A 12,921-nucleotide genomic window follows, 5' to 3' on the forward strand; every position below is an offset into this window, starting at 1 on the left:
GCAGAAAGACCACAGGCTTCCCCTTAATCAGATACTGTTGCTCCCTGCTCAACCCTTCAGTGGTTTCCCAACACACCTAGCATAAAACCAAGTCCTCCCATCACCTACTAGGCCCAAATAATTTGGCCCTGCCTCCCTCTCTGACTTCATCTCCTACCACAACTGCTACTCCTCAAATAACAGGGATCAAGCTTCCTGTTGGGGCTGTCTCACTTGTTCTTTTCTCTGAGGAATGTGCATTCCCCAGTCATTATTCTGATCAAACATTCCCTCTTCAGAGGTCTTCCTTAATTACAATTTTTGAAACATAACTTCACCTAACATACTATGCACTTACTAGTTTATTGTCTTTTTGCCTCACTAAAATGCAAGCTACTTGAGGACAAGGACTTCATTTTGTTCGCTATAGCTCCAATGCTTAGAATAAGGTCTGTTATATAACTGATGAGAAATATTTCCTCAATTAAAAGATAAACGAATCTGTGGAAGTCATGGATATCATCTTGGGTTTAATTTTTTTTTTAAAGATTTATTTATTTCTCTCCCTTCTCCCCCCACCCCCACCCCGGTTGTCTGTTCTCTGTGTCTATTTGCTGCATCTTCTTCTTTGTCTGCTTCTGTTGTCAGCAGCACAGGAAATCTGTGTCTCTTTGTCGCGTCATCTTGTTGTGTCAGCTCTCTATGTGGGCGGCACCATTCTTAGGCAGGCTGCACCTTCTTTCCTGCTGGGCAGCTTTCCTTACGGAGCGCACTCCTTGCGCGTGGGGCTCCCCTATGCGGGGGACACCCCTGCGTGGCAGGGCACTCCTTGCACGCATCAGCACTGCACATGGGCCAGCTCCACACGGGACAAGGAGGCCTGGAGTTTGAACCGCGGACCTCCCATGTGGTAGACAGACGCCCTAACCACTGGGCCAAATCTGCTGCCCCTCCCGTGTGGAACTGGCCCACGTGCGGAACTGGCCCACGTGCAGTGCTGATGCGTGCAAGGAGTGCCATGCCACGCAGGGGTGTCCCCCGCGTAGGGGACCCCACGTGCAAGGAGTGCGCCCCGTAAGGAGAGCCACCCAGCACGAAAGAAGGTGCAGCCTGCCCAGGAATGGCGCCACACACACAGAGAGCTGACATAACAAGATGATGCAACAAAAGAGACACAGATTCCCGTGCTGCTGACGACAACAGAAGTAGACAAAGCAGCAGCAAATAGACACAGAGAACAGACAACCAGGGTGGGGGGGAGGGAAGGGAGAGAAATAAATAAATCTTAAAAAAAAAAAAAAGAATTAAAATAGGAAAACATAGGGGAATAGCTTCAGGACTTTATATTAGGCAATGGATTCTTAGATTTTATACCAAAAGCTCAAGCAACAAAAGAAAAAAACTGATAAACTAGATTTTCCCAGAATTAAAAAGCTTTTGTGCATCAAAGGGTATTATCGAGTAAGTGAAAAGATAACCTACAGGTGGCGGACTTGGCCCAGTGGTTAGGGCGTCCGTCTACCACATGGGAGGTCCACAGTTCAAACTCCAGGCCTCCTTGACCCGTGTGGAGCTGGCCCACGCGCAATGCTGATGCGCACAAGGAGTGCCGTGCCACGCAGGGGTGTCCCCCATGTAGGGGAGCCCCACGCGCAAGGAGTGCACCCCGTAAGGAGAGCTGCCCAGCACGAAAGAAAGTGCAGCCTGCCCAGGAATGGCACCGCACACACGGGGAGCTGACATAACAAGATGATGCAACAAAGAGAGACACAGATTCCTGTGCTGCTGACAACAGAAGCGGACAAAGAAGAAGACACAGCAAATACACACAGAGAACAGATAACCGGAGTGGGGGGTGGGGGGTGGAAAGGGGAGAGAAACAAACAAACAAATAAATAAATAAATCTTTAAAAGAAAAAAGATAACCTACAGAATGGGAGAAAATATTTGGAAACTATATATCTGAAAAAGGTTTAATATCAAGAATATATAAAGAACTCCTAAAACTGAACAATAAAAAGACAACAATTAAAAATTGGTAAAGGACTCAGACATTTTCCTGAAAAAGAAAACAGAATGGCCAATGAGCACAAGAAAAGATGTTAAACATCATTAGCCATTAGGGAAATGCAAATCAAACCTACTGTAAGATGCCACTTAACACCCACTAGAATGGTTATTAAAAAAAAACAATGAAAAGAAAGAAAAGAAGTGTGTCAAAGATGCAGAGACATAGGAATTCTTATACCTTGTTGGTGGGAATGGTACAACCACTGTGGAAAACACTTTGGTGATTCCTCAAAGAGTTCAAGTACAGATCTGCCACATGACCTGGAAATCCTATTTTTAGGTATATATACCCCACTGCAAAACCTACTTTTAGGTATCTACCCCAAAGAATAAAAAACATCTGTATAAACAGATATTTATACACAGATGTTCACAGTATTCATGACATTATTCACAGTAGTCAAAAGGTAGAAGCAACCTAAGTATCTACCAAGAGATGACTGAGTAAAGAAAATGTGGTACACAGTCCATACAGTGGAATATTATTCACCCATAAAAAGGAATGAAGTTCTGATACATGCTACAATGTGGATAAGCCTTGAAGCCATCGTGTTGAGTGAAGTAAGCCAGACACAAAAGGGCAAATATTGTATGATTTCATGTACATGAAATAACTAGAATATGCAAATTCAAAGAAAGTAGATTACAGATTACTGGTGGTGGTGGGGAATAGAAAGTTAATGTCTAATGGGTTTAGTTTCTGTTTGGAATAATGAAAAAGTTTTGGTAAGAGATGGACAGTGGGAATGGTGGCACAGCATTGTGAGAATGATGAATGGCACTGAATTGTACCCTTGAAAGTGGTTAAAAAGAAATTTTATGTTGTGTACAAGTTACCACAATTTAAAACGTGTACATACTTTTAAATGAGCTTGCATACTGGCCGGTACAAACTGTTTCCAAATATTACCCTTCCTGCACTCTTCCTTCTCTTCTACCACCCTCAAAATTTATTACTCTAATGTGTATGAATGGAAGAAAAAAAGTGAAAAGAAAAAAAAAAAACCCAGAAAATAATAATTAAATACAGATGCAAAAGGGCCAGGAATGTAGTACCAATAAAAATATTTTTATGATGTGAAATCAAACATTGAAGAAAAACTGAGAGCATAAAAAATAGATGAAACAATGTGTTGGGAAAAGAAAAAAGAATACACAAAGGCATGAAGGAACATGAAAACCTGCCCTGTATTATCATGCTTGGGGGGGCATTCAGAATAAACCTCAGGCTGTGAATGGTTTTCTTTCTAAGGATTCACTTTTCAGGGCGATTCACCAGGACACAAGCAAACTAAGGAACTTGAGTCCTCTCCTGGCTCTGTCACTAGGCTGGTCCTGGCCTCCCATTTCTCGAACAAGCAGTTGGGACTAATCATTACATTGTCTTTCTGCTACACCAACATTCTACAGTGTTTCCTCACGTGTCCTCAGAGGTCTCACAGGAAGGCTGCATGGCACCAAACTGAAAATGCAGGATTTAAACTGGAAAAAAAGTGATTCTGTCATTTTTGTTCTCAGAATTTACATCAACCTGAGGAACAGAACTAACAGGAAACTAAATTTAGTTCCCTCCAACATTGGGGATGAACAAAAAATTGATTTGCAGAGCTTGCAGGTTCAACTATACTTTACAAGTTCTATACATGGCTAGGAAAGTATTACTAGTTCTCACTCTCAATATGCAGAATTAAAACATTACAACAGATTGTACCTGTCACTCTATCACCCCAATCACATGGTTTCACTTAAGCAGGTTATCTCATAGCAAAACCATCATAATCAAACATAGAATTTTTTTTTGTAAACCAACACAAGAATATTATAACTTGGGGGCTGCCTGGAAAAAACAAAACATAAATCTTAAGTTCCACAGGTTGAGGTGTGTAGCAAGAAGGAAGACAATATAATGAAGTCAACAGTAGTCCAAGTACTCCTTAATTTTCCAGGTTCAGACACTCAATTATCAGTACACATAAAGACACATGCTCAGTCTCCTGGGGAGTGACATATTCTAACTGTACATATTGGTCTGGTGAATTAGTTGGGTGACTTTAACAAGTACTATTGAGCCAGGGCTATAACCACCAAGGGGATCAAAATACTGTCCAGTGCTTAATGTCCACTGCAAACATAAAGAAAGGAATACTACCAAGTCCTCACTGCTTGCACTCCCATTTGATGAATGCAATACCTCACTCCCATCACTGTTCAACTGCCACAATATTTCCTAAGACAATATAAATTTTTTTTAAAGATTTATTTTATTTATTTCTCTCCTCTTCTCCCCACCCCTTCCCCCACCCCAGTTGTCTATTCTCTGTGTCTGTTTGCTGAGTGTTCTTTTTGTCCACTTCTGGTCAGCGGCACAGGAACCTGTGTTTCTTTTTGTTGTGTCATCTTGCTGCATCAACTCTCCATGTGTGTGGTACCATTCCTGGGCAGGCTGTACTTTCTTTCGCACAGGGCGGCTCTCCTTACGGGGCGCACTCCTTGCGCGTGGGGCTCCCCGACGTGCGGGGCACCCCTGCATGGCATGGCACTCCTTGCACACATCAGCACTGTGCATGGGCCAGCTCCACACGAGTCAAGGAGGCCCGGGGTTTGAACTGCGGACCTCCCATGTGGTAGACGGACACCCTATCCACTGGGCCAAGTCTGCTTCCCAATATAATTTTTTAAAGTCAGTATGATTTAACAATAAAAATGTAAGATCCAGTTAATTACTAACACCAAGCATTTGAAATATGGAATACTGCTATCTGCCCCAATTTCCTAGAGATATTGGGGAGCGTGGGTGAGGAAAACATTCTTTATAATGACAAAACAGCAGGTGAACTTCATTTTAGGCCAAGAACACAAATAAGGTAAACAAAAGCTTAGCTGAAATAATACTTGCCCTGTTTGCCACAAAGAACTGATTTCTTTTAGTTAGAATAGACTTAGAGAAGTCTACGAATAATTATTTGACAGCTTAAATCTCAGAGAAAGTCTATGTGGTAATTTTCAAACTTAATATGTGTTCCTTTGGAACTAATGGTTTCAAATCTGTACCATGCCAAACAAATTTGGTAACAGAATTCCAGACTTAAAGGTGACACTTTTCACAATTCAACTTATCCAACTCAAAGGCCACTATGATCAAAATTTAAGTTTTGGCACTTATGAGACCATACAACAGACTGGAAAACTTGAACAGCTAGAAGTCTTAATCTGCAGAACTAGCACAACTGCTTGTACTTACTCCAGAGGAGGCATCCTTGAGAATGAATTCTAATTCTAATCAACATTTAGCAATAGACTAGTTAATAAAACTCCAAAACTTTTAAGCATGAAGTCAAATGTTTTCTGGATCTAGATGAGCAAGCCTTCAATTAACAAAACCTTAACAATGCATTTCTAGCATTGAGGACCAAAAACTGGCCATAAAACCTTTTGGAATGACTCAAATGGTGTCTACCATTAGTTGAGTCTGCTCTACATATAATGGCCATATAATAGCCACCTTGACTTTTCAATCCTTCTGGAGGGCAATTTCACAATATTACTAAAAGTCTCTCAAATAGTTTATAACTTTGACCTAGTAATTCCAGATCCAAGAATTTGTCCTGAGAAAATAATCAGGAATGGGGACAATATACGGATGTCCATGGCAATGCTGCTCATAACTGCTTCCAGTTTTCCCCAATTCAAATTAACAGCAACAGAGAAGTTGTTAAATAAATTATATCACACTTATATGATGGACTATTACACAGCTGTTAAAATTATAAATTTCTCCTGAAAGGGAGGACTATGGCTGTTGTAGCTAAGTGGTTGAGCACTTGTTTCCCAGTTTCTCACATATGAGGTCCCAGCTTCAATCCCCAGCACCTCCTAAAAAAAAAAAATATATATATATATATATATATATATATATATATATTTAAATTTGAAGAATCTGAACTGTAATGGGAAAACTCTGACAATATAGTGTTAACTGAAAAAAGATATAAAATTGTGGGGAGCGAATGTGGCTCAAGAGGTTGAACTCCTGCTTCCCATATACAAGGTTCCAGGATTGATCCCTGGTACCTCCTTTAAAAAAAAAAACAACATTAAAAAAGTAAACCACAGTATCTCTGGATTATGATGTAAGAAGTGATTATGTTCTTCTTTATATTTTTCCTAACATTTCTATAGTGAATACGTAATACTTATCAGGGTAAAAAAACACACGAAATTTACCTGTAAAAATAAACATACCAAAAACGGCAACAATAGAGAATTTCAGTTTCCACTAGTTTAAAATAGTGTTTTACAAACAACAAATCGTGCTGTGTGCAGAGTTGCATTTGCAGATCATAATTACTGCTATTATTTGACTTTTAAAATATGTCTTTTATTCGACGGTCCTTACACATTCTGCACAAAGTTTACCACAGGCCGCCTACAGAGGTAAATTATAATGATGCTTTTAAAATTTGAAGACTAATTTAAATTGAAGCCAAGTTCTGGCAACTGAAGTTCACGCAGTCAAGTCTGCAGCAAAGCATCAAGCAGAGCCATGTCTGGCTTCCAAGCCCATACTTGTATTAAGAGATGGAACATGCCCAGCTTTAATCACATGTAAAAGGCGAGATGGTTTCTATTCTAAATTTGTTACCATGCTCAACACGGCATTATAACCACCATAATCAGAATGTAGCTGTTAAAAATGATCACCTTTCAAAATACATGCTCCTGCACAATCGATGCTGATATGAAAGACTGAATTCTAAACCAGTGATTCCCAAGGTAAGGAAGGCATGAAGACGATTTTTTAAGGGTGTGGGAAGAAAACCAAAAATACTAGAATGTTCATTTCAATTCATTTTATTTCATCCTTCCTTAATTCTATTTTATGCTTATTTATAATGTAGATGATGTATTACTTCTGTATATAATTCATGTGAAGTGTATTATATGCACATAACACACATAAAATATTAGTTTATATACATGATGTATATAAATTATATATTAATTAGTTTATATATATAATGTATCATATATGTAACAAGGATGCACGTTTAAAAGCATTTTACTGATAGTGGTACATGACGGAAAAGGTTTGGAGACCAGTGGTCTGGACACACAGTGGCCAAAAAGAATAGCCAAAAATATAAAAAATATATATACTCCCTTGAAGTAATGGAGTCAGAAAAGAGAGGCGAAGGAATGAGAATGGAGAAGGTAAATGAGAGGAGGTAAAGAGACCAGGAGAATTACAAGGGAAGAAGGGAAAATGAGTAATGTGGGAGAACCCTGGGAGGTGAATAGGGGGAGGAGACTCAAGTAAGGGAAGAAGACATATATTTGTGGGTTAAAACTCTAATGATGTTTACTATTATGATTTGATGAAAGGAAATGACTCAAGTGTCTAGGATGGATCCTGTTCCCGCCTGATCGGCAAGTAAATGAAAGACAACCGACCACCAGACAGCTTAAAATAGACACTGTGTTGTCAGGTTACAATGGAGCCAACAGAACAAACTTGAAAAACAAGAGCTGTTTACAGCTATGTAATACAAGTTTAACACTGGTGGGAGTCCAGATTTCTATACGCTAATATGGCTTGTGAAGGAAGTAAATACCAAAACATTGACAACAATCAAGAAAGAATTTGGAGTTATCTAATTGTTCAATTAGTAAGCTCTTCCTATCCTTAAAACTGGCAAAAACAGTGCCTACCTTGACCATAAATTACTTCCCTTTCAAATGTGACACCACCCTTAATTAATTTAAATTTTCTGAATACAGCCATCTCAAAAAAAAGAGAGGGAAGCGAGTGTAGCTCAGCGGTTGCATGTCTGTTTCCCACATACGAGGTGCCAAGTTCAATACCCGGTACCTCATTTAAAAGTAAGTACAGAAATACAGACAATTTCAATCTTTCTTTTTCCAAGCCCCAATAACAAAACCAATTTAAACCTTAATCTCTTATTTCTCTTACTAGCTGGTGATTATAATCAGGGTAATACAGCAGCTAGAGAAAATAGAAGAATTGAAATAGCTATCTTCAAAAATTTAAGAGATGATTTTCTCTCTGAACATAAACTGTCCTTTCCTAGTTCTCTATATGAGGGGATTCATCAACAGGAATTGGTTCTTGAGTTTTTGTAGACTAACTTTTTATAGGAGTTGCAAAAAATCCCTTTTACCAGTTTTTGGTACCTGTTGCCAAAGTGCATATTTGAGTGACGCTTGGTGCCCCAAACTAAATTCTTTTTTGATATTCTGCTCTATGCCAAGGTTCTAATGTTCAAAGTGTAATCACACTCATTTCTGAGCAAAATATTGACACATCTGTTTACCCTAACACAGGGCAGAAAAAGCAGTGGTGGGGTGATGGTCTGGGGAACTATTTCATAATTGCAGTAGAAAATCAAGATTTACATTCTGGGGCCTTGGAGGACTTCTGTAATTTCCTTCAATGTTTAGATTATGTACTCCAACTCTTACTTATCAAGTCAGGATTTAAGTGTTTTAATGTGAAGGCTACAGAGTTACTGTTCCCAATCGTGTTTGATAAAGACCAGTGGCAGCCCTGAAGCATTCTGAGAATAAACTACTTTATTTAAAGTGTTAAAAGGAGTTGAACTTCTTTCATGGAGGATAGGGAAATGAAACAACCAAATTACACTAAGGAGAAGATAAGATACTACACCATTTTCAAGCAAATATCCTTATAAAACACTGAGCTCTGAACTGACCCAAACACTAACCTGTGACCTGAAAGAAAGAGGGCTTTTGGCCTACCACCAGGGAAGAAAAGAGAGAAACAAACAACCTGAGTTGAACCAATGATTTTTTTTAAAGAACAGAGCCAGAAACGCTTATGGTAGTTAAAAGTTTTTCCCAAAACCTCAAAACGAAGTGGTGCAAGTCTCAAACTTTCCCCCTCATTTCAGGTGCAAATTGGGACATTTAAAGGTAAATTACATACATTTAGGCAGGAACCCTCTCCAAAAAAATCAAATGAACATCTACCTACCACAGTGATCCAAACTGGTATTTCTGGTTGGGGAAGCTGGATGTATGAACCCTTGAAAACTCAGGGAGCCTACAAGGTCCACAACTACACCCCAAAATCGAATTAGGGGAAAGGGGACGAAAGAGCCAGAAAGTGGGGGGAGTTCTCCAAAAGAGTCCACTCGCCCCTCACGTTGCAGTGGGTGCGTCTGCGGCGGCGTTCTCCGCTCCCTCCCCTCGCACCCCACTCCACGCTCGGGGTGCGTGGGGGCAACCACCGATTCCGGATCCCTCCCGGATGCGGGGGCGAGCTGGGAATGGCCAGCCCTGAGGTCCTCCTCCCATTCTCCATCAGTGGAAAAAGGAAAGGATGAGCCCCCAGGCGGGGCGGGAGGCCCCGTCCGCTGCCCGGCGTACCTGGCTCTCGGCTGCGGGGATGCCGGACTCGAGCTCGCACAGCGCGCGGAAATTGTGCAGCTCGAAGTCGGCGTCGACCTGGAGGGAAAAGGTCACCTCGGAGAGGTCCCTCCGCACACAGTACACGGTGAGCAGCATGGCCCGGGCCCGACCCAGCTCGGCTCGGCCCGGAGCGGAGGGGCGTTGGCGGCGGGGCCTGGCTGGTGCTGCGGACCGACCGCGCGGGCTGCTTCCTCGCCCGCTCGCTGGCGCCTTCCCTCCCTCACACACGCTCAGTGACTCACTCCCTACCGCCCTCACGAGCGAACACTGCCGCCACCAGCCTGCAAGTCCGTCTGCCTGTCTGCCGGCCTGCCTCCCACCGCTGCCGCCAAGCGCGCCGGCCGCCCGGCGCCCCGCCCCGCCGCAACGCGGCTGCCGTAAAGCTGGCCGTACCCCCTCCGCCTTCGCGACGCAGTGGAGGGGCGGGGCCGAGGAAGGGGCGCTGGAAGCAGGAGGAGATTTGGAGCGCTAGGGCTGGAGGCGGGGCGTGGGAGGGGCGCGGGAGTAGGGGCGAGCAAAGAGGAGGGGATGGAAGGGAATGCCGCGAAAGAGCCGTGTATTACATGATTTAGCAACTGAAATCAAAGCAGGGTTCCACGAACTCATTTATTCATCCAACAGGCATTATTAAGCGCTTACTATGTGTTAAGCGCTCGGTATACAAAAGTGGATAAAAACACAGGTCCTAGTCCTTTCGGAACTCTTCAACTTAACAGAGAAGACTGATAAAATTAAGCAGGTAGTTCTAAAACACATTTTCCGAGGTAGAGATTGAGACTCAGAGAGATTAATGCACTCTCTGTCGTAGCGATTTTAAAACCAAAATTACCCTGCCTAGCTGGGTCTGGCTCCAACTTACCTTTCCAACCTTACCTCCTGAACCCTCACCTGACTCTAACCTCCAGCCACGTGGTCGACTGAAAGTAACTGTCTTTTTGCTCCTTCCCCTGCCCCCACCTCGTAAGTAGTTTTCTCTCTACTTGTACTGTGTCTATTTTCCTGGCACTGTCCAGCACCTAGCACTGTGCCTTTATTGGACACAGCTTAGAATCTGCTCAATAAATACTTGCTATTCTGTGGGTGAAACAGCCTGTTTAAAGCCGCATAACTTATTAATGGTCTATAAAGTGAATGATTGGCCACCTGCAGAGGTACTCCTAGCTTAGTGTTGTGCTAATAACATAAAGGAAACAAGGATATATCTTAAAACTAATGAAAGAGCTTAAAGTGTAACTAACTTTCAGGTAACACTGGCATGTAAGGTAGAGGTCTGCATGGAAGCTTGAAATATAATGACCAGAGGAAAAAAAATTGTCCGTGTCCCTAGCTCTATCCTGGCAGGGTACTTGAATATATTCTGATTCACCTAGCAGTCACATCTCCAAAATGTAACCTGGGGAGAGAAGTAACTATGTCCTTTTGCTCACATTGTATCCCCATGGAGACTTCAGGCTAGTTCAGCTTGATAACATTGTACAGTAAAATCAACTCCTTTTCTCCCAAATTCTCAATCTCTTTGAGATTAATTCATTTTATCCAGCTGAAGACTTTTTCTTTAAATTTTTTATTGTGGTAAAATCAGTGGAACCCGGAAGAAAAGGGAGAGAGAAGGAGGCAACACCAAGTTCCTGACAAGCTAAGGACCAAGGAGTGCCGGCGGCCAGCCTCAGAACACCAGTTTTCTGTAAGAAAGCATCACTTCGATGACACCTTGATTTGGACTTTCGTTTAGCCTCCAAACCGTGAGCTAATAAATTCCCATTTTTATGTCAATCCATTTCATGGTATTTGCTTGAGCAGGTGAGGGGAATGAAAATAGAAACTCTGCTTCCCTTTGGTATGAACTTTCCGTTCCCCAAATCCAGTCGCCAAACTGTTTTCCACAGTGGCTGCACTATTTTACATTCTCACAACTAGTGTGCAAGGGTTCCTATTTCTCTGCATCCTTGCCAACACCAGATGAAGAGTTTTATTTTCTCTGCCTTACCCTCTCTGCTTGAGGAGGTCATCTGTGGAGAATAAAGAGAGAAGGTGGAGAAGCAGAGGGTTGAAGAGAGTGACTATAGCAACAAGCAATGGATTGCCTGACAATCAGTACTTAAATAAACGAGAGTGTGTGTGTGTATATATATGTATATTTATATATCATCTTTATTTTTTCATCTAACAAGTGTTGTTGTGTTTTTTTCACATAATTGGAAGCCTTGACATAGACAGCTTCATTGGTTCAGTGTCTTTATGATAACAGGGCCAATACTTGTGCATTTCTTTCATCCTTTCCCAAAAGGCTACAGGCTGGCTGGCTGCCTCCATTCTATGCGTCATTTTTCTGTTCAAGGCAAGAGATTGCCCAGAAGTCTTGCCCAGATTTCTACTTGTCTCTCACTGGCCAGAACTGGGTCACATAGATGCAAAAAGAGGCTGGGAAAGAGAGAATTTAGCTTTTCCAACCTCTTTAAAAGACATGGATTAGGAAGAAAGGTTTTGGTAATCAGGAAGTGGATTTGGCCCAATGAATAAGGCGTCCACCTACCACATGGGAGGTCCAAGGTTCAAACCCAGGGCCTCCTGACCCATGTGGAACTGACTCACGCGCAATGCTGATGCATGCAAGGAGTGCCGTGCCACTCAGGGGTGTTCCCTGTGTAGGGGGCCCATGCACAAAGAGTGTGCCCTGTAAGGAGAGCTGCCCAGTGCAAAAAAAGTGCAGCCTGCCCAGGAGTGGCACCACACACACGGAGAGCTGACACAGCAAGATGACGCAACAGAAAGAGACACAGATTCCAGGTGCCGCTGACGAGGATACAAGCTGACACAGAGGAACACACAGCAAATGGACACGGAGAGCGGACAACTGGGGGGCGGGGAAGGGGAGAGAAATAAGTAAAAGAATAAAGCTTTAAAAAAAAAAAAGGAAGGGTTTGGTAATGGGTGTTAGGTAAGAGATTCGTAGTACCTGTTACAGCAGAGCTTTGAAATGACCATTGCAAGTTAAAGCAAGTTTAGCAGGGAAATGTTGTAAGATTGGCAGGTGGATTCAGTTGTAATTGGACTCTTGAGTTCATTAATTTTGTTTGCTTTTTTTCTAGTGCTGTTCAGGTGCCCATGTGTGCCACATTGTATTTTCCAAGATGGTAACAGTGCTCTTCCTACAATGTGGCCTTATATGCTTCTCCCTTCAAGAAGGAGGATCTCTGTTCCTCTACTGGAATCATGCCAGACTGACTCTGGCGGAAGTGACATTGTGTGGCTTCTAAGGGTACATCATAAAAGGCAGTACAGCATCTGCCTAGTTCTCTTGGAACCCAGAAGCTAGGCTGGGGGGAAGCCTATCCGCATGCAGTAAAATTTCATGTAATAGACTACATGTGGGTGTTCCAGCCAAGAGTCCAGGTAAGGTCACAGCCAATAACCAGAAAAACC

General features: G+C 42.4%; 1 protein-coding gene across 1 annotated transcript in view; it reads right to left on the reverse strand.

The window, feature by feature from the left end:
• Positions 1–9,866, reverse strand: part of DDI2 (DNA damage inducible 1 homolog 2) — a 50,329-nt gene extending 40,463 nt beyond the window's left edge. Inside the window, exon 1 of the mRNA XM_023582708.3 lies at positions 9,457–9,866. Within this exon, the coding sequence (XP_023438476.1) occupies positions 9,457–9,594 (138 nt within the window). The 5' untranslated portion in view covers positions 9,595–9,866. The remainder of the gene's footprint in view (positions 1–9,456) is intronic.
• Between the last annotated feature and the right edge of the window lie 3,055 nt (positions 9,867–12,921).

This window comes from Dasypus novemcinctus, chromosome 9, assembly GCF_030445035.2.
Source record: "Dasypus novemcinctus isolate mDasNov1 chromosome 9, mDasNov1.1.hap2, whole genome shotgun sequence".
Taxonomy (NCBI): Eukaryota; Metazoa; Chordata; class Mammalia; order Cingulata; family Dasypodidae; genus Dasypus; species Dasypus novemcinctus.